Source organism: Chiloscyllium plagiosum, unplaced genomic scaffold, assembly GCF_037043375.1.
Source record: "Chiloscyllium plagiosum isolate Xiang-an unplaced genomic scaffold, Cpla_swu_hap1 HiC_scaffold_49, whole genome shotgun sequence".
Lineage (NCBI taxonomy): Eukaryota > Metazoa > Chordata > Chondrichthyes > Orectolobiformes > Hemiscylliidae > Chiloscyllium > Chiloscyllium plagiosum.
In genome coordinates this window covers 6,574,868-6,596,712 of record NW_028270187.1, presented here as the reverse complement: position 1 = coordinate 6,596,712, position 21,845 = coordinate 6,574,868, and the positions used below count along the sequence as shown (strand labels likewise).

The 21,845-nt window shown below is 45.6% G+C and overlaps 1 protein-coding gene across 1 annotated transcript in view; it reads right to left on the bottom strand.

The window, feature by feature from the left end:
• Window positions 1-694: 694 nt before the first annotated feature.
• LOC148135441 (uncharacterized) overlaps window positions 695-21,845 on the bottom strand; it is a 34,149-nt gene continuing 12,998 nt past the window's right edge. Inside the window, exons 3-4 of the mRNA XM_087984747.1 lie at window positions 21,332-21,460; window positions 695-1,213 (exon numbers count right to left, since the gene is read on the bottom strand). Of these exons, the coding sequence (XP_087840873.1) occupies window positions 1,173-1,213; window positions 21,332-21,460 (170 nt within the window). The 3' untranslated portion in view covers window positions 695-1,172. The remainder of the gene's footprint in view (window positions 1,214-21,331; window positions 21,461-21,845) is intronic.

Here is a 21,845-nt window from a genome sequence, read left to right as displayed (position 1 = left end):
AGATACATGGATGTGAAACGTTTAGACAGATTTGGGCTAAATGCAAACAAATGGGACTCTTTCATTTGTGAGACCTGGTCAGCATGGATGCGTTGGGCCAGCGGGCCTATTTCCATGCTGTATCACCCTGTGACTGAGAAAATGGTATTAGAGAATAGAGAGTTGGTTGCTTGTGACCGATATGGATTCAGTTGGCCGAAGGTCCTGTTTCTGTGCTGTAGACCTCTGACTCTACAATTCCTTGTTAAGCAATCCATCAGAGAATGGTAAAAGCTTAAACAATACGAGCTGAGGAGGCTGATGGTAACGCCAAAGATGTTCATAGTAGGGTTGGTTGGGGACAGTGATGGTAACAAACAGAATGTTGATAGTAGGGTGGGGACAGTGACAGAAACATTCAGAAAGTTGATAGCAGGTGTGGTGACAGTGACAGTAACCCCCAGGATATTGATAGTACAGTGGGGATGTAAGTAGTGGGGATGGGGACAGTGACGTTAACCCACAGGATATTGATAGTGTAGGGGATGGGGACAGTGATGGTAACCCCCAGGATATTGACACGGCAAGGGGTGGGTATAGTAATGGCAACCTTTGAACATCAAGAGGCAGTGGCTGGATGATGTACCATTTGGCCATCCATTGTTAACACAAATCTTTGGAAGTGTAGATTTTACAACACAGGGAGACTTTACAATGATGTGAAATTTCACTTGTTTTATTTCTCCTTTCTATCAATTATCCTGTCATTGAAGATAACATCCATGAAAAAAGAGACAATTTCAGCATCTGATCTTTTATTTCCTCTGTCTTGTTTTGTTCCAGTTCCTGTTGCTGGGGCTTTCCTCACCAATAATACGGAGTTTCTGATTGGGAGTCGTTCCATCCTAGAGTGTGTATTGAGCCAAGGTACTGGACCCTACTTTCAACAGAAAACCTTAATGCCAGCGGGAATGACAACTCTAGCTCAGACAGGACAGAGATGGTCATTGAATCCTCCCAGTCCCAGCACCAAGCCCGACACCAGTGCGTCATGATCAACAAGGGTCCCAGTGGAATGCTATTTAATGTGACAAGTAATTCCATCGACCTCACAGTGCCAGGTAATCGATTCTTCATCTGCAATCTGAGCTCGTTCTTCACTGGGGTCCAGCTGAAGACTTGACATGAACACTTTAAAAAAAATGCTTCAGAAACTCAGCAGGTCTGGCAACATCTGTGGAGAGAGACAGACTTAATGTTACAGGTTATAAACACAAAGTGCTGGAAAAATTCAGCAGGTCTGGCAGCAGCTGTGTGGAGAGAGAGAAACATCCTTTCTCAGATAAGGGAGATCTTCATAGCGAGAGGATTCAAGTCCAGGAGCAGTGGTGGCTTGTTACAATTGGACAGGGTGAGACCACACCCTGGAGACCTGTGTGCATTTTGGGGTCTCCTTATCTGTTGAACAATATTGTGCCTATGGAGGGAGTACAGCAAAGATTGCCCAGAGTCTTTCCTGGCAGGACTGACTGATGGATTGGTTATGATATTCACTGGAGTTTAGAAGAATTATAGGGGAAATGTCATAAAAATCTATAAATTTGAACATGGACGAGACAAAGTAAACCACAGGGAGGGTGTTCCCAGTGACTGGGCATAGAGCCCATAACCAGGGGGTCATAGTCGAAAGGAGACTGGGCAGGACTGAGATGGGGAGAAATGTCTTTACCCAGAGAGTGGGGAGCCTGTGGAATTCTCTGTCACAGAAAGCAGTCAGGGCCAGAATACTGAATGTTGTTCAGGAAGGAGTTGGATAGACCTCTTAGGGGCTAAAGGGAGAGCACAGGGAGACACAGGACCAAGTTGGGTGATCAGCCATGAATTGGGTGGAGCGGGCTGGAGGGGCCAAATGGTCTCCTCACGATGATATTTTCAATATTTCTCTGTGAATGGCCCAGTTGCTGCTGACAGGTTTTGGACAAAGGGAAGTTTTGCCTCAATATATGTAGGCCTTGAAAATGAGGGACAATAGTTTCCAGTCAACAATTTAGAGAGTGTGGATGCAGCATGATCTTTTGAGTTTAGCATCGAATAGTCTGGCTTGGATTGGTGGGACATTGTTATTGAGAGAGGCTGCACAGAAACAGTGATGTCACTGCGATGGTGAGGGTTTGGAATGACGTTCACAGACATAAGGGTTTCCCTCCAAATGGACGGGTGTTGGCAGGGGGTCAGGGCAACAGGGAACAGGAAACACTGGGGTTGGTGTTTGCTGAAAGGATACTGTTATTGACAGGAAATTCCTCTCTGAATCCAGCACAGGAACACAGTGTTGAGATGGCAGCACTCATTGTCCCAATGTTTCTGATCCTTTCTCTTGTAACATTGCTTCCAATTAAACTCCAGAACAGGAGACAATGTGGGTGAGACACTCTAGCAAGTAATGCTGGTGATCGTTCTCCAGTCGGGACTCGACGTGGGTTTCAAATTAATGTTGCTCACAGTGGGTGTAGGAGGGTGTGTGTATGAGAGAGTATGAGTGCTAGTGTGAGTGAGAGTATGAAGGTGTGTGAGAGAGAGAAACACACGTTCTTGTTGGCACACACACATACACACTCACTTACTTCTGCATTGCACCTTGGAGACAACACTTGAGAAGCCAAACACCATCCAGAGGCAATACAGCCCATGCTTGACTGCATCCATAAACATCCATTCCCACCACCACTGGTGCTCAGTAGTAGCAGTGTATACCATCTATGAGATGCACTGCAGAAATTCAAAGGTCCTCAGGCAATACCTTCCAAACCTACAACCACTTCCATCTCGAAGGGCAAGGACAGCAGATACATGAGAATACCACCTTCTGCAAGTTTCCCCCTGAGCCACTCACCATCCCAACTTGGAAATATATCAGCAGTTCATTTAATGTTGCTGGGTCAACATCCTGGAATTCCCTCTCTAATGATATCGTGGGTCTACATACAGCACAAGGACTGCAGTAGTTCAAGAAGGCAGCTCACTACCTCCTTCTCAAGGGGCCAATAAGGGATGGATAATAAATTCTCAGACCAGCCAGTGATTTCCACAACCCACAAGTGAATTTAAAAACAAATAATAAAACACTATGTGCGAACGTGCTTTGTGAAGATTTGGGCAGGCTGAACAAGTGGCAGATGAAATTACTTGGGGATACATACAAAGTAATGTGTTGTGTTCAGAGGAGTGGTCAGCACAGATATAAACTAAAGGTTAAAATTGGAATAAATTGTTGCTTGCACATCAGTCCGATTTATTTGCAAGCAGGCGAAGCTGAATATTTACAGTAAAACTTTCCCATGTTCTTTCTCTCTTATTTTCTCCAGCTGATTCTTCCAACAGTTCTCGGCGGCACAGGTAAGTTAATGAGGTGGTTAGCAGTTTCCAACAGCATTCAAACACTGTCCAAATGGGCTGAAAATCACTCTGGGGTGCAAACCCAGCAATTTTACATTTGTTAGACAAATAAGAGCAAATGGACCATTGTGTCTGACTCGTTTGCAAATCTAAAGCACAACAGTTCAAATTGAGTATGCACTATCAATTTCCATTAGACACTGAACTGAGCTTTGGTCAGTCCCATCAGTGGTGAAGTTATCCATTGTAGTCAGAAGAATTGAATGCGAGAGAAAGTTCAAATTGTGTCAGTGCAAAGGGATCAGGATGTCCTTGTGCATGAATCTCAAAGTAGTGAACAGCTACAGTGGGTCATAAGGATGGCATTTATTGCTAAAGGAATGGAGTGTGAAATAAGGGAAGTGTGACTGGAACTGAACAAGGTATTGGGGTTTCCACATCCAAACTACTGTGGACAGGTTTGGTCCCCTTACTTGAGGAGAGATGTAGTTGAATTGGAGGGGGTTCAGAGGAAATTCGCTGAATTGATTGCCAAGATGAAAAGTTAATCTTGTACAATTTTGATCTCTTGAGGACAGATGCAGTTACACTGGAGGCACTTCTGAAGAGATTCACTCAATTGTTTTCAGAAATGAAGGCTGTCTTAGATAAAATATTGAGCAATTTCTCTGGAGTTTGGAAGAGAGGCGAACTAACTGAGGATTATAAGATGCTAAAGTGGGGATTGACAAAGGAGATGGATGTTTGCTCATTTGGGAGAACCCAGAAAGGGTTGTTTCAGGATAAGGGGCTGGACAGAATGAAAACAGAGATAAGGAGGAATGAATTCTCTCAAATGAGGATGGGGTTGTACATCCAAGGGAACATCCCCCACCCCACCATCACCACCACCACCACCCAAGACACTGCATAAATTGAAGGAGGAGACAGACAGATTGTTAGTCAGTGATGGGTTAAAGAGAGTGTGGGCTGGTAGGTGGATTTGATGCTGAAATAGGATCAACTACGACTGTATGGAATAGGGGAGCAGTTTCCTGAGGGGCCAAATGGACTTAACCTGATCCTAGCCTGTATGTTTTTGTGGAGTTATTTTGTTAGTTAGTAGCAAGGAAATGATAACAGAACTATGAGGAGGGAGAAAATGAAGTTTGACTTAACAAAATAGGTTTTAATTTGTGAACATTGGAAAATAAAGACAAAAATGATTTAATATAAATTTGGTAAAGGACGTTGGATGAAAGAAATGAAAAGACAATACAACGTAGCAGGGTAAAATTCTAAAGGAGGTGCAGGAGCAGAGGGAGCAGGGAGTATATGTGCACAGATCAGTGAAGGTTGCATATCAGGGGGAGAGGGGTTAATAAAACACACAGCATCCTTGGCTTTATTAATCAGGGCATAGAGTCAGAGTTGAAACTTTATTGCTGGAACAGCACAGCAGGTCAGGCAGCATCCAGGGAACAGGAGATTCGACGTTTCGGGCACAGGCCCTTCTTCAGGAATCATTCCTGAAGAAGGGCCTGTGCCCGAAACGTCGAATCTCCTGTTCCCTGGATGCTGCCTGACCTGCTGTGCTGTTCCAGCAATAAAGTTTCAACTTTGATCTCCAGCATCTGCAGACCTCACTTTCTCCTCCATAGAGTCAGAGAACAGGGAGGTAATATTGAACTTGTACAAGACACTTGTTAGACCTCAGATGGAGTGTCAGAGAGAGAGTGACAACTGATAGGTGGTGGTTTAACCTGAGGGTTACCATGCCTCAGACAAGGGGCGCAGTGGAGAAGGAGGCTCATTTATGGTAACCTCAGCCAGTGAGAGATTCAAACCCACATTGTTGATGTTACTCTAAATTCCAAACTAGCTATCCAGCCAACTGAGCCAATCCAACACCCAACACAAAGCAGAGAGCAGAAAATAATTCCCGTGACAGCACAAGTATTGAATGGAGTATATTAGATCATATTGGAGATAAGCCTCTGATGGATTTCTTTGTGTGTGTGCAACACCTTACTTTCACAGGCAACAGAAGAAATACATTTGACAAAGGCCTTCTATTACCCAGGCTGGTTTTGTTCTGTTCTGGACACCTTGCTTAAGGATATTTAAACCCTGGAGACAGTGTGAAGGAGATTTACGAGAATGATACCAGCGGTGAGGGATTTTAGATAAAGGGAAAGGTTCGAGCGATTGAGCTTATTCTCTTTCATGCAGAGAAGATGAAGTGGTGACTTTGAGGTGTTGAAAGTTATGAACAATTCTGACAGGGGAAACAAAGTTATTGTTTCCCACTCGTTGGTCTGTTAGTAACTGGCTGGTTGGAATTTCAAGATTGTCAGTGAGAGACTGAGATGAGGAGAAACTTATTTGGATTGTTGGGTTTGGAATGTGCTGCTTGGGAGAGTGGTGGAGGCAGATTCCATAGGAGGTTTGAAAAGAGAACTGGATATAAATTTGAAAGGGATGATTAGATTAGATTACTTACAGTGTGGAAACAGGCCCTTCAGCCCAACAAGTCCACACTCACCCTCCGAAGAGCAACCCACCCAGACCCGTTCCCCTACACCTAACACTAAGGTGAATTGGCCTTGCTAAATTACCCAAACCTGCACATTTTTGGACTGTGGGAGGAAGCCGAAGCACCCAGAGGAAACCCACGCAGACACAGGGAGAATGTGCAAACTCCACACAAACAGTTGCCTGAGGCGGGAATTGAACCCGGGTCTCTAGCGCTGTGAGGCAGCAGTGCTAACCACTGTGCCACCGGCCATGTTAGAGGGCTATGGAGATGGGGCTGGAAAGTGGGACTAGCTGGGTAGCTCATCAGTAGCTGGTACAGACACGATTGGCCTCCTTCTGTACAGCAAAAGTTTATGATTCTATGAACATAGAAGTTCTGAGTCACATTCTGGACAATTCCAGGAGGTCATTCGTTGGGACCTTGGCTCAGTGACCTTTTTGCCGGAGGTTTTTGTACACACATAGCAGCAAATTGTTATTGCGAGTGGGAATGGAACTTGGTTGGGTAATGATGTGGAAATATTTCATTTCAAAGGAGGCGATGGGAAATCGAGCTGAGGGCACAAGTGAGGACAGACCTGAAAGAAATTTCCAATACAGAGATTGGGTCAAGCCGATTGAATGGTGAGTATGAATCTGTGAGCTGCTGTTCCTACACCGTCACATGTTGGTCAGCGTTCATACTGGTATACGTCTGATGGGGAAGATCAATAAAAACAAATCTCTTCCTGGAAATGTTGGAGAGAAGTTTGGCTTGTTTCCTTTACAACAGAGAAGGTTGATGGGAGAGGGGGACATGATAGAGGTGTGTGAGATCGGTAGTATGGTAGAGCAGACTGCCTGAGGGGTTGAGGTCCATAATTCTTTGGGGTTTGTGTCACAGGTAAACAGGGTGTTTGAGAAGGTGTTTAGAACACTTGCATTCATTGCTCAGACCATCGAATGTTGGAGTTCAGACACCCTGTTGTTGGGACTGGAGCATTTGAGTTATAAGGAGAGGCTGGATGGGCTGGGACTATTTTCACTGGAACGTAGAAGCTGGAGGGATATAGAGGTTTTTGAAATCATGATGGGCATAGATGAGGTAAATGGCAGGTGCCTTTTCCCTCGGGTAGGGGACATCAAGACCAGGTGACATATTTTCCAGGTGAGTGGAGAAACATTTTTAAAAATGACATGAGGGGCAACGTTTTTTTGACGGAGAGTGGTTCATGTGTGGATTGAACTTTCAGAGGAAGTGGCGGATATGGGGACAGTTACAATGTTTAAATGACATTTAGGTAAGTACAAGAATAGGGACGGTTTGGAGATATATGGGCCAAGTGCAAACAAATGGGATTAGTTTAGTTTGAGATTATGGATGACATGGACTAGTTGGACCCAAGGGTCTGTTTGCGTGCTTCGTGACTCTTATGAGGGACATGGACAGGAGGACAGGAAGCAGCTGTTTCCCTTAGTCGAAGGGTCAGTAACATCATGAAAGGCGTCATTTTTAAAGTGAAGGGTAAGAGGTTTAGAGAGGGGTTTGAGGCTTGTTTCACCCAGAGGATGGTAGGGATCTGGAATGTGTGAATATAAAATATTTGGACTTTCAGTTTCTATTTGAAATCACAAATTGCTGTGGTGTGTGGAAATACCATTTTGTAACTGTTTATTCCTGATGAAGGGCTTTTGCCCGAAACGTCGATTTTGCTGCTCGTCGGATGCTGCCTGAATTGCTGTGCTCTTCCAGCACCACTGATCCAGAATCTGGTTTCCAGTATCTGCAATCATTGTATTTACCGTATTGATGTGGAATAGTCGTATTAAGGAGCAGGAAGAGGCTATTCAGCCCCTTGAGCCTGCTCCGCCATTCAAAGGCTGATCTGTGACCTGACTCCACAGACCTGCCTTTGGCCCCTATCCCCTTAATAACTTTGCTTAACAAAAAAATGTACCTCTCATATTTAAAATCTAAGGAATAAAATAATGAAATATTGTTCTGTCTTCCTCAGATGGATCCCAGGGTCTACCCTACAAATTCCAAGTTGAGTCATACCCATCGCACACAGCCTCCCTCAGACATACGGAAAGCCTTTGATTTTCTGCCCTTTAATAATAATTCTGAGAATACACGCGCTTTTTTGAGAATCTCAAGGTTTGTAAACAAAATGAATAATTGTCATCGCGTGTCCATGTTCTTTACTGAACAGTACACGGCCCCAGCAAAAATAAAAGGATCAAAAGAAAAGATGGAAAGGTGTTTTACAGTAAACAGTCAGTCCCCAGGTGGCAAATAATAAATAACTGCTGAGTATCTCCAACAATTTCTGTGTTTCCTTTTATTTTTGTCATTCATTGCCTGAAGAAAGCTAATGGAATGCTGGCCTTTATATTGAGAGATTTGGTGTACAAGGATGCAGAAGGGATGCTGATATTATACAAAACTTTGGTTAGACCCCACTTGGAGCAGATCTGGGCACCACACCAGAGGAAGGATAGATTCACCAGTGCTTGCTGTTTGTGGAAAAGAATTCCAAACGTTTCCCAGCATTTGTGCGCAGTAATACTTCCTAACATCTCTCCTGAACAGTCTGGCCCTAATTCTCCTGCTATGCTCTCCCTAGTTCTAGGATCCCCAACCAGTGGAAACACACTCAATTTATACACCGTCTTTTCCTGTTAATATCTTCAATCAGATCATCCCTAAACCCTGTAAATTCTGGACAGAACAGGCTTAATTTGTGTAATCTTTCCTCGTAACTTAACCCCTGAAGACCAGGTATCATTCTTGTAAACTCAAGCTGTACTCCCTCCTAGGCCAATCTATCCTCCCTCTGGTGTGGTGCCCAGATCTGCACCAAGTGGGGTCTAACCAGGGTTTTGTATAACTACAGCATCCCTTCTGCATCCTTGTACACCAGATCTCTCAATATAAAGGCTAGCATTCCATTAGCTTTCTTCAGGGAATGAATGAATGACAATAGGTATACCGCTTTGGATACTGGTGGGGGGGACAGCCTAGCAGGGGTAAGCTGCAGTGACCGGGTCTGTGACGTGAGGTCTGGCTCTGAGACTCAGAAGGGAAAGGGGGAGAGGAGGAGAGCACTAGTTATAGGAGACTTTCTAGTTAGAGGGACGGACAGGCGATTCTGTGGGCATGGGCGAGACTCTCGGATGGTTTGTTGCCTCCCGGGTGCCAGGGTCCGAGACGTCTCGGACCGTGTCTTCAGAATCCTTAAGGGGGAGGGTGTGCAGCCAGAAGTCGTGGTGCACGTTGGCACCAACAACATAGGTAGGAAGAGGGATGGGGAGGTCATTCAAGAGCTCAGGGAGTTAGGCTGGAAGCTGAAAGCTAGGACAGACAGAGTCGTCATCTCTGGGTTGTTGCCGGTGCCACGTGACAGTGAGGCAAGGAATAGGGAGAGAGTGCAGTTGAACACGTGGCCGCAAGGATGGTGTAGGAGGGAGGGCTTCAGATATTTGGACAATTGGACTGTATTCTGGGGAAGGTGGGACCTGTACAAGCAGGACGGGTTGCACCTGAACCAGAAGGGCACCAATATCCTGGGGGGTAGGTTTGCTAGCTATCTTCGGGGGGGTTTAAACTAATTTGGCAGGGGGATGGGATCCGGACTTGTAGTCCAGCAAGTAGGCTAGCTGTTTGTCAGGATGTCCAAGTGTGTGGGGAGGCTGTGAAGAAGGTAGCACTGACAGGGAATACTTGCGGACACAGAGATGGGTTGAAGTGCGTATACTTCAACGCAAGGAGTATCAGAAATAAGGTCGGTGAACTTAAGGCGTGGATAGGTACCTGGGACTACGATGTTGTGGCCATCACGGAAACGTGGATAGAAGAGGGACAGGAATGGTTGTTGGAGGTTCCTGGTTACAGATGTTTCAGTAGGATTAGGGAGGGTGGTAAAAAAGGAGGGGGGGTGGCGTTGCTAATTAGAAATGGTATAACAGCTGCAGAAAGGCAGTTCGAGGGGGATCTGCCTTTAGAGGTAGTATGGGCTGAAGTCAGAAATAGGAAAGGTGCAGTCACCTTGTTGGATGTTTACTATAGGCCCCCCAATAGCAGCAGAGATGTGGAGAAACAGATTGGAAAACAGATTTTGGAAAGGTACAGAAGCCACAGGGTAGTAGTCATGGGCGATTTCAACTTCCCAAATATTGATTGGAAGCTCTTTAGATCTAGTAGATTGGATGGGGCGGTGTTTGTGCAGTGTGTCCAGGAAGCTTTTCTAACACAGTATGTAGATTGTCCGACCAGAGGGGAGGCCATTTTGGATTTGGTACTCGGTAATGAACCAGGACAAGTGATGGGCTTGTTAGTGGGTGAACATTTTGGTGATGGTGACCACAATTCTGTGACTTTCACCTTGGTTATGGAGAGAGATAGGTGCGTGCAACAGGGTAGGTTTTACAATTGGGGGAAGGGTAATTAAGATGCTGTAAGACAGGATCTGAGGAGCATAAGTTGGGAGCATAGGCTGTCGGGGAAGGATGTCGTGGAAATGTGGAACTTTTTCAAGGAACAGATACGACGTGTCCTTGATATGTATGTACCGGTCAGGCAGGAAAGAAATGGTCGTGTGAGGGAACCTTGGTTGACGAGGGAGGTTGAATGTCTTGTAAAGAGGAAGAAGGAGGCTTACATAAGGTTGAGGAAACAGGGTTCAGACAGAGCAGTGGAGGGATACAGGATAGCCAGAAGGGACCTGAATAAAGGGATTAGGAGAGTAAGAGAGGGCATGAAAAATCTTTGGCGGATAGGATCAAGGATAACCCAAAGGCATTTTATGCGTATGTGAGAAACATGAGAATGACGAGAACAAGGGTAGGTCCGATCAAGGACAGTAGTGGGAGACTGTGTATTGAGTCGGAAGAGATAGGAGAGGTCTTGAATGAGTACTTTTCTTCAGTATTTACGAATGAGAGGAACCGTATTGTTGAAGAGGAGAGTATGAAACGGACTGGTAAGCTAGAGGAGATACATGTTAGGAAGGAATATGTGTTGGATATTTTGAACAACTTGAGGATAGACAAGTCCCCCGGGCCTGATGGGATATATCCTAGGATTATGTGGGAAGCAAGAGAGGAAATTGCAGTACCGTTGGCAATGATCTTTTCATCTTCACTGTCAACGGGGGTGGTACCAGGGGACTGGAGAGTGGAGAATGTTGTGCCCCTGTTCAAAAAAGGGAATAGGGATAACCCCAGGAATTACAGGCCAGTTAGTCTTACTTCGGTGGTAGGTAAAGTAATGGAAAGGGTACTGAGGGATAGGATTTATGAGTGTCTGGAAAGGCACTGCTTGATTAGGGATAGCCAGCACGGATTTGTGAAGGGTAGGTCTTGCCTTACAAGTCTGATTGAATTCTTTGAGGAGGTGACCAAGCATGTGGATGAGGGTAGAACAGTGGATGTAGTATACATGGATTTTAGTAAGGCATTTGATAAGGTTCCCCATGGTAGGCTTATGCGGAAAGTCAGGAGGCATGGGATAGAGGGAAATTTGGCCAATTGGATAGAAAACTGGCTAACCGGTCCAAGTCAGAGAGTGGTGGTAGATGGTAAATATTCAGCCTGGAGCCCAGTTACAAGTGAAGTTCCGCAGAGATCATTCTGGGTCCTCTGCTGTTCATAATTTTTATTAATGACTTGGATGAGGGAGTCGAAGGGTGGGTCAGTAAATTTGCAGACGATACAAAGATTAGTGGAGTTGTGGATAGTGAGGAGGGCTCTTGTCGGCTGCAAAGGGACTTGGATATGATGCAGAGCTGGGCTGAGGAGTGGCAGATGGAGTTCAACCCTGCCAAGTGTGAGGTTGTCCATTTTGGAAAGACAAACAAGAATGTGGAATACAGGGTTAACGGTAGGGTTCTTAGTGAGGTGGAGGAACAGAGGGATCTTGGGGTCTATGTTCATAGGTCTTTGAAAGTTGCCACTCAGGTGGATAGAGCTTGTAAGAAGGCCTATGGTGTATTAGCATTCATTAGCAGAGGGATTGAATTTAAGAGTCGTGAAGTGATGTTGCAACTGTACAGGACTTTGGTTAGGCCACATTTGGAGTACTGTGTGCAGTTCTGGTCGCCTCACTTTAGGAAAGATGTGGAAGCTTTGGAGAGGGTGCAGAGAAGATTTACCAGGATGTTGCCTGGAATGGAGAATAGGTCGTACGAGGATAGGTTGAGAGTGCTAGGCCTTTTCTCGTTGGAACGGCGAAGGATGAGGGGTGACTTGATAGAGGTTTATAAGATGATCAGAGGAATAGATAGAGTAGACAGTCAGAATCTTTTTCCCCGGGTAAAACAGTGTGTTACAAGGGGACATAAATTTAAGGTGAAGGGTGGAAGGTATAGGGGAGATGTCAGGGGTGGGTTCTTTACCCAGAGAGTGGTGGGGGCATGGAATGTGCTGCCTGTGGGAGTGGTAGAGTCAGAATCTTTGGTGACCTTTAAGCGGCAATTGGATAGGTACATGGATGGGTGCTTAAGCTAGGACAAATGTTGGCACAACATCGTGGGCCGAAGGGCCTGTTCTGTGCTGTATTGTTCTATGTTCTATGTTCCAATGACAGAAATAAAAGGAAATACAGAAATTGTAGGAGAAACTCAGCAGGGACAGATATTATTTGCCACCTGGGGACTGACTGTTTACTGTAAAACACCTTTCCATCTTTTCTTTTGATCCTTTTTTTGCTGGGGCCGTGTACTGTTCAGTAAAGAACACGGGCACACGATGGCAACTATTCATTTGGTTTACAAACCTTGAGATTCTCAACCAAGGGCGTGTACTCTGAGAATTATTATTAAAGGGTGGAAAATCAAAGGTTTTCTGTATATCTGAGGGAGGCTGTGTGCGATGGGTATGACTCAACTTGGAATTTGTAGGGTAGACCCTGGAGTCCATCGGAGGAAGACAGAACAATATTGATGCATCGTAATTTCATTATTTTATTCCTTAGAGGGATATATATATGTATATAATCTGGCTCAATCAGGAAAGATTTTATATATGATTGAGCCATTCCAACTACCTCAGTCTCAAGTCAGAAGTGAGATGGAATGCTCCCACTTTGCCTGATTAGTTGCAGCTCCAACAACACTTGAAAAGCTTGACATGATCGTGGGACAAAGCAGCTCCACTTGGTTGGAACAACATCCACAAACATCCACTCCCTCGACTAGCCATGCTCAGTAGCAGCAGTGTGTACCATCTACAAGATGGACTGCAGAAATACACCAAAGATCCTCAGGCAGCACCTTCAAAAGCACAACCACTTCCATCTAGAAGGACAAGTACAGCAGATACATGGGAACACCCACCATCTACAAGTTCCCCTTCTGGCCGATCAGTGTCCTGACATGGAAATATAACACTGTTCTTTCAGGGTCATTGGGTCAAAATCCTGGTATTCCCTCCGTCAGGGCAATGTGTGTCTATCTACAGCACATGGACTGCAGCAGTTCAAGAAAGCAACTCATCGCTACCTTCTCAAGGGGGCAACTAGGGATGAGTTGGGCAATAAATGCTGGGCCCAGCAGTGATGCCCATGTGACATGAGTGAGTAATAGTAACAAAAAAAATTGTAAATTACCCTGGGGCCTCCACCTTCTCTATGTGAGCTTGTTCTGGGAGGGTGGGCACAAACTTTGCAGTGAATGTTGATGCAAAATACACATTCGATGTTATTGAGTCACCTGGTTTGCGAACTGCTTTGAAACGGTCGATATATATAGCTAAGAGCTTAGGTTTATATTCATGCTGGGTTGGGGCTGTGACCTTAATTGTCGCTCCATATTTAAGTTTGAGGCATTGTTTGCTGTTGGTTTAACATTCTGATCTCTAACCTTTCGGTTCCCTTTGCTTATTGTTTCTTGACTATAGATGACTCCAAAATGGATAGGGGTTTGGTGTACTCAGTTTCCACCATCTCAAAAATAAGAAACGCTGGTAAAGGATACAGTATGTAAACTTTCATAACATTTCTGGTTCAGTGAAAGTGGGAGATTTTCTCAAGTTTACCTTAACCCTCTAAAACCCAGCCACTTTTAAACATCGCAAGTGAGAAAGGCCAATTTTGATGGTATTAGGCAAGAACTTACAAAAGCTGATTGGGCGCAGATGTTCGCAGGTAATGGGAAGGCTGGAAAATAGGAAGTCTTCAGAAATGAGATAATGAGAATCCAGAGAAAGTATATTCCTGTCAGGGTGAAAGGAAAGACTGGTAGGTATAGGGAATGCTGGATGACTAAAGAAATTGAAGGTTTGGTTAAGAAAAGGAAGGAAGCATATATAAGTTATAGAAGGATAGATCGAGAGAATCCTTAGGAGAGTATGAAGGAAGTAGGAATATACTTGAGAGAGAAATCAGGAGGGGAAGAAGGGGACATGAGATAGCTTTGGCAAATAGAATTAAGGAGATCCAAAGGGGTTTTACAAATACTTTAAGGACAAAAAGGGGTTACTAGTGAGAGAATAGGGCCCCTCAAAGATCAGCAAGGTGGCCTTTGGGTGGAACCGCAGGAGATGGGGGAGATACTAAACGAGTATTTTGCATCAGTATTTACGATGGAAAAGGACATGGAAGGTCTCGAATGTACGGAAATAGATGGTGACATTTTAAAAAATGTCCATCTTAGAGAGGAGGAAGTGCTGGATGACATGAAACGCATAAAAGTGGAGAAATCCCCAGGACCTGATCAGGTGTACCCTAGAACCCTGTGGGAAGCTCGGGAAGTGATTGCTAGGCCTCTTGCTGAGATATTTGAACATTGATAGTCACAGATGAGGTGCCGGAAGACTAGGAGGTTGGCTAAGGTAGTGCCACTGTTTAAGAAAGGTGGTAAGGACAAACCAGGGAACTATAGACCAGTGAGTCTGACATCGGTGGTGGGCAAGTTGTTGGAAGGAATCCTGAGGAACAGGATGTACATATATTTGGAAAGGCAAGGACTAATTACAGATAGTCAACATGGCTTTGTGTGTGGGAAATCATGTCTCAGAAACATGATTGAGTTGTTTGAAGAAGTAACAAAGAGGATTGATGAGGGTAGAGCGGTAGATGTGATAAATACAGACTTCAGTAAGGCATTCGACAAGGTTCCCCATGGGGGACTGGTTAGCAAGGTTAGATCTCGTGGAATACAGGGAGAACTAGCCATTTGGATACAGAACTGGTTCAAAGGTAGTAAACGGAGGGTAGTGATGGAAGGTTGGTTTTCAGACTGGAGGCCTGTGACCAGTGGAGTGCCACAAGGATCGGTGCTGGGTCCACTACTTTTTATCATTTATATAAATGATTTGGATGTGAGCAGAAGAGGTACAGTTAGTAAGTTTAACTAGGAGAAAGTGAGGACTGCAGATACTGGAAACCAGAGTTGAAAAATGTGGTGCTGGAAAAACACAGCAGGCCAGGCAGCATCCGAGGAGCAGGAGATTTGACGTTTCGGGCATAAGCGCTTCTTCAGAAATCTTTTTGTCTAGCCGCGTGTCGAACTCATTGATCCAGAGCATAGGGGGATGAAGGCGAGGCCTCTGCTGAGGACTGATCTTTCATCCTTAGGGGGAGGTTTGGAGGGATGGTGAAAATACGGTAGGGCTGGGAGCTAGGACCTGGTGTGGGGCTGGAGTTGGTCGTGGGGGCGGAGTTGGTTGATGTGGGAGTGGCGTAGCGTGCATTGTGGTCCTTGAGCAGGTGAGTGACGTCACTGAGAGCAGAAGTGGCTGCGGCAACGGCAGCTCCGGGGGCGGAAGTGGCGTGCCGGGCAGAAATGGCGCTGGTCCCGGTAGCCATGGATCCCGCGGCGGCCGCGTATCTGTCGGCGATGGTCTTCCTAGCAATCATGGAGGCGGTTGTCTGGGCAGCGATCGCAGAGGTTGCATGGTCGGTGGTGGCTGTTGTCTGTGCGGTGGTGGGGGCGGAAGTGACGTCACCGTTCGCCGCGGCAATGGTGGCTGCAGCAGCTGTGTGGGCAATGGCGCCTGAGCGGTTCCAGAGGTCGCAAGAAGGTTCAGGAACGGTCGAGGAATCCGGAGTGTGAGGGTGAGTACATGAAAGTTTTCGTACTTACTTTCTTTGATGTTCGATATGGCTAAGAAAAAGCGTTTGTTCAGTGTATGAATTCTTCTGAGGATGAAGAACAGCAAAGGTCCTTTGCAAGAGTGTTGTCCTGAGCTGGGGCAGGGCTGACTGCAGGAAGTGTAGGTAGCGGCGCATGGCTGCGCGCTTGGAGCGGAGGATCCGGAGGGAGGTCTGTTTCATGGAGGCTTCGGATTTGTTGCAGGTACAGGTTGTCCTGGTTGGGTCCAAATTGTGTTGGTCTGAATGTAGTCCGGAGTCCATGCGGGGTCAGTCGGTTCCATAGGCAGGTGCTGAGGAAAGAGATGTGGCTGTGATAGCGAGTCTGAAGAGCTTCAGGGCAGAGGAGATGACCTGGGGGGAAGGACTCATCTGAGATCCTTGTAGAGAGAGGGAGGAGAGCTTCTTCAAGGTAGGCATCCTTGCAAGAGGATTCGCAGTAGGTTAAGATCAACTAGGAGAAAGTGAGGACTGCAGATCCTGGAGACCAGAGTTGAAAAATGTGGTGCTGGAAAAACACAGCAGGCCAGGCAGCATCCGAGGAGCAGGAGAATCGACGTTTTGGGCATAAGCCCTTCTTCAGTTAGTAAGTTTGCGGATAACACCAAAACTGAAGTGTAGTGGACAGCGAAGGAGGTTACCTCAGATTACAACGGGATGTTGATCAGATGTGCCAATGGGCTGAGAAGGATAAATGTGAGGTGTTGCATTTTGGAAAAACAAATCTTAGCAGGACTTATACACTTAATGGTAAGGTCCTAGGGAGTGTTGCTGAACAAAGAGACCTTGGAATGCAGGCTCATAGCTCCTTAAAAGTGGAATCACAGGTAGATAGGATAGTGAAGAAGGCATTTGGTATGCTTTGCTTTATTGGTCAGAGTATTGAGTACAGGAGCTGGGAGGTCATGTTGCGGCTGTACAGGACATTAATTCGCCCACTTTTGGAACATTGCTTGCAATTCTGGTTGGAGGATTTGAGCTATATGGAAAGGTTGAATAGACTAGGGCTATTTTCTCTACAGTGTTGGAGGCTCTAGGGTGACCTCATAGAGGTTCATAAAATCATGAGAGGCATGGATAGGATAAATAGATAAAGTCTTTTCCCTGGGGTGGAGGGTGAGAGGGGAAGGATTTAAAAGAGGACTAAAGGACAACTTTTTCACGCAGAGGGTGGTACGTGTATGGAATGAGCTGCCAGAGGAAATGGTGGAGGCTAGTACAATTGCTACATTTAAAAGGCATCTGGATGGGTATATGAATAGGAAGGGTTTGGAGGGATATGGGCCGGGTGCTGTCAGGTGGAGCTAGATTGGGTTAGGATATCTTCTCGGCATGGACGAGTTGGACCGAAGGGTCTGTTTCCATGCTGTACATCTCTGTGACCCTAATGTTTCCTTTGCTTATAGCATGGAGTGATGATCTACCCAAATGTTTTGAATCTTTTTACATCAGTTGAATTTATTAATAATCAATAGTGTTTGCAATCAATTAAATCATAGACATGTTTCATCTATGTCAACTAAATTAACAATAGGGCAATGTGAATTGGAAGAAGGAATGCTACATTGATGATTAATTACTTTTCCTTTCATCTTGTTTTGAGGGGATGCCTACATTTAAGCCTGGGACATCATTCTATTGATTGCCCCAGTACAACAGCTTAATGTCTGAGAGTGGTCCTTTCTGGCCTTGGTCTTAGGGGCAAGGAGCCATTCGCTCTGGGTCTAGCATCATTCACATGAGGAGCATTGCCATTTCATTTCCCTGAGTGTTTCTTTGGTGACACAACGATAGGTGGAAGGACAGCTAGTGTTGAGGAAGCAGGGAGGCTGCAGAAGGATTTGGACAGGCTGGGAGAGTGGGCAACAAAATGGCTGATGGAATACAATGTGGGAAAGTGGGAAGAACAGAGACAGAGACAGTTTTTGAAATGGGGAAAGGGTTCAGAAATCTGAAGAACAAAAGGACTTCGGAGTCTGAGTTCAGGATTCCTTTCAGGTTGGGCAAAAGTGAGGACAGAAGATGCCAGAAACCTGATGAAGGGCTTTTGCCCGAAACATCAATTTTCCTGCTCCTTGGATGCTGCCTGACCTGCTGTGCTTTTCCAGCACCACTCTGATCTCTTATTTTCAGGTTAACAGGCAGGTTCAGTTGACAGTTAGGAAGGCAAATGGAATGTCAGCATTCATTTTGTGAGGTGTAGAATACAAGAGCAGGGATGTACTGCTGAGGCTGTATTAGGCTCTGGTCAGACCACATTTGGAACATTTGAGAGCAGTTTTGGGCCCCCTATCTAAGGAAGAATGTGCTGAACTTGGAGGAAGTTCAGAGGGGGTTTACAAGAAAAATCACAGGAATGAAGAATTTATCATATGAGGAGAGGTTGAGGACTCCTTGAGTCTGGATTCAGTGGAGTTTAGAAGGGTGAGGGTGAATCTGATTGAAACTGGGAGAATACTGAACGGCCGGGATAGAGTGGACATGGAGAATATGTTTCCATGAGTAGGAGAGACTAGGACCCGAAGGCACAGCCTCAGAATGAAGGGAACTCCCTTTAGAACTGAGATGAGGAGGAATTTCTTCAGCCAGACAGTGGGGAATCTGTGGAACTCATTACTGCAGACAGCTGTCATTATGTCTTTAAGACAGAGATAGATAGATAGATAGATTCTTGATCAGTAGGATGATGAACCATTACAGAGAGAAAGCATGAGAATGGGGTTAACAAACATATCAGCCATAACGGAGCAGACTTGATGGGCTGAATGGCTGCTCTCTCTTATGGTCTTGGTTACTAAGTGACTAATGGCCTGTGACACATCACACAGTTTAGGCCTTCAGATTCAGAGCTTTCTGAGCATGTACTATGAGCCACCCACTCTAAAAAGTGTTCAGGCAGCTGGACGACCAATAGAACATACGGACGAGGAGCCCTCAGGAGCCAGCTTCCCTCTTTCTTTATGGCTGCGACTGATCTCATCCCTGCCTCAATTCCAATTTCCTGCCCCCACTCCCTTTAACCCCTCACTGATTGTCAATCTGTCTGTCCCTTCCTTTAATTTATTCAGTGTCCCGACATGCCCCCCCCCCCCCCCCCCCCCCCACACACACAATGGGAGATGAATTCTCAGATATTCCCACCCCCTCTGCCTTGGAGAGAAGCCATTTCTCAACATCTTTTCAATCTGCCCCACCCCCTTCTCCTGAAACAATGACCCTCTCATTCTAAATTGTCACATGTGAGGAAACATCCTCTCCGTCTCCTTTGTCAATCTCACCTCCTTTACCACCCTATTTCCCTCAGTTGGAACTCCCCTCATTCCTCTAAACTCCAGAGCATATTGGCCTTAACTGCTCAATCTCTCTTTTGAAGACAAACTCCTCATCTCTGAACATGAAATGTACAAAATTATATTAGATGGTATCTTGGATGTAGAATACACATCTCAAGGTGACTTAGTCATAATTTCCGAGAGGTCTACAGCCCAGAAAAAAGACTCCATTGAGTCTGTGCCAGTCAGAAACAACCACCTCTAATCCCATTTCCCCAGCACTAGGCTCCATAGCCTTGGTATCCGGAGTGCTCATCTAAATCCTCCTTCAATGTGATGATGGTTTCTGTTTCTCCCACCCTTACAGACAGTGACTTCCAGATTCTCCACCGCCCTCTGGGTGAACAAGATTTTCCTCACATCCCTTTGAAACCTCCTGGCCCTTATCTTCAATCTATACCCCTCACCCCACCTCTGTCAAGGCAGGGGTGGAGATTTCTTCCTGTCTACCCTATCTTCACCCCTCATCGTTTTATACATCCCTCTCTTTCAATCCACTCAGCTGTAAGGACAACTACCCCAATCTGTCCAATTTCTCTCAATCACTGAAACTCTCATCTGGTAAATCTCCCTGTGCATCCTCTCACAATTCATTTAGATATGTACCGTTGGATATGTCTTTTCTTTTATTTACAGGTCACTCTAATGGTGCAGCAGGAAGGAAACCCGTAAGTTATTTTGTAGTGAAAAGGAGGGCAGTTAATTTTTAACCAGCAAAGTTACGTTTTTAGCAGGCAGTTAATGTAAAGTCACCATTGTCTCATTAGAGAGAGGGAGAAGGAGGTGTAAGGGAGACAAAGAGAGAAAAAGCAACAACTGTTTTATGGTTTAACCCGAGGGTCACCACATCTAAGGCACAGGGAATGATCGTTCACAGCAACCTCAACCAGAGCAGTAATTGAACCGCATGCTGTCAATGTGACTATACATTGTAAACCAACTATAGAATCAACTGAGCTAACCAACCCTTACATGGCCAGTGGCAAAAACATTGGGTGGCACAGTGGTTCAGTGGTTAGCATTGCTACCTCACAGTGCCAGGAACACAGGAACAATTCCAGCCTCGGGTGATTGTGCAAACTCCCAATAGACATTCTCCCCTCCTCTCCGTGGGTTTTCTCCGGGTGCTCCGGTTTCCTCCCACAGTCCAAAAATGTGCAGTTTAGGTGGATTGGCCATGCTAAGTTGCCCATAGTATGAGAGTTACGCAGGCTAGAAGGGATAGTCATGGGAAATGCAGGGTTACAGTGATTGGAGAGGTTTTTTTTGTGGTGGGTCTGGGTTGGATGCTATTCAGTGGGTCATGATATGGACCCGATGGGCTGAAAGGCCTGCTTCCACGCTGCAGGATTCTATGAAGTGCAGGTTAGGGGAAATGGCCATGGTTAATGCAGGGTTATTGGACTAGGGCCGGGGTCTGGGTGGGATCCTTTTCACTGGCTTGGGACAGACTGGATGGGCTGAATGGTCTCTTTGCACACTGTACAGATCTTGGGGACATTAATGTTTAGCTCAACGGTGTGGGGCAATTTATTCCGGTCTCAATTTTGATGAGATTCACTTTCATGTTTCTGAAATAATGGGGAAGCAAAATCCTATGTTTTCAGCTCCCCAGGGAGCTCTGCAGATGTGAATTTGAAACTTGCTGTGGCAGGTGGTGGATCTGGAATTCGATTTGAAACAAAAACAGATCTGGAGTTAAGACTCTAATGATGACTGTTGTCAGGAACAAACAACCATCTGGTTCAAAATTGAAGACTGAGGTGAGGAGGAATTTCTTCTCTGAGAGGGTTGAGAGTCTTGGAACTCCTTGCCGCAGAGAGCTGTGTGTGGGGACAGGGAACAGGTTTATAGCTGGGGTAGGTAGGTTCCTGATCAGTCGGGGAATTGAGGATGACATGTTAAGTGCAGGAAAGTGAACGTGAGGAATGGTGCATCAGCCACAACACTAATGGCTGAGCAGGCTCGAGGGACCAAATGGCCGCCTCCTGTTCCTGTCTGTGATGGTCCTTCAGGGAATGAAATCTGACCTCCTTACCCACTCTGCTCTGCATGTGAATCCTAATCCTTTGCAAACTCTTCACTGCCTTCTGGCTGAGCAAGTCGATTGGTTCAAGGACATTTCGGAATTGCATCCACTTCCGACTTTGGCAGAGATGGCCACATCCTATTCAGAGTACAGAGAAATAACATTTGTCAGGGTCAATTTTAGGCTTGCTCCAATCACATGCTTTGCCAAGAGAAGTTGGTCTGTATAATGACCCCAGGTATTCACAGCTCCTCCTGTACACTCTGATTATCTTTCAGGCAAAGTTTGTTATTCTCATCCATTTTCATAGAGTCACACAGCATGGAAATAGTCCCTTTGGCCCAACTCGCCCATGCTGACCAAGTTTCCCAAACTCAACTAGTCCCATTTATCTGCATTTGGCCCATATCTCTCTAAACTTTTCTTATCCATGTACCTTTCCAAATGTCTTTGAAATATCTGTCTCTCCCACTTCCCCTGGCAGCAGCTCATACCGTATACGCACTGCCCTCTGTGTGAAAAA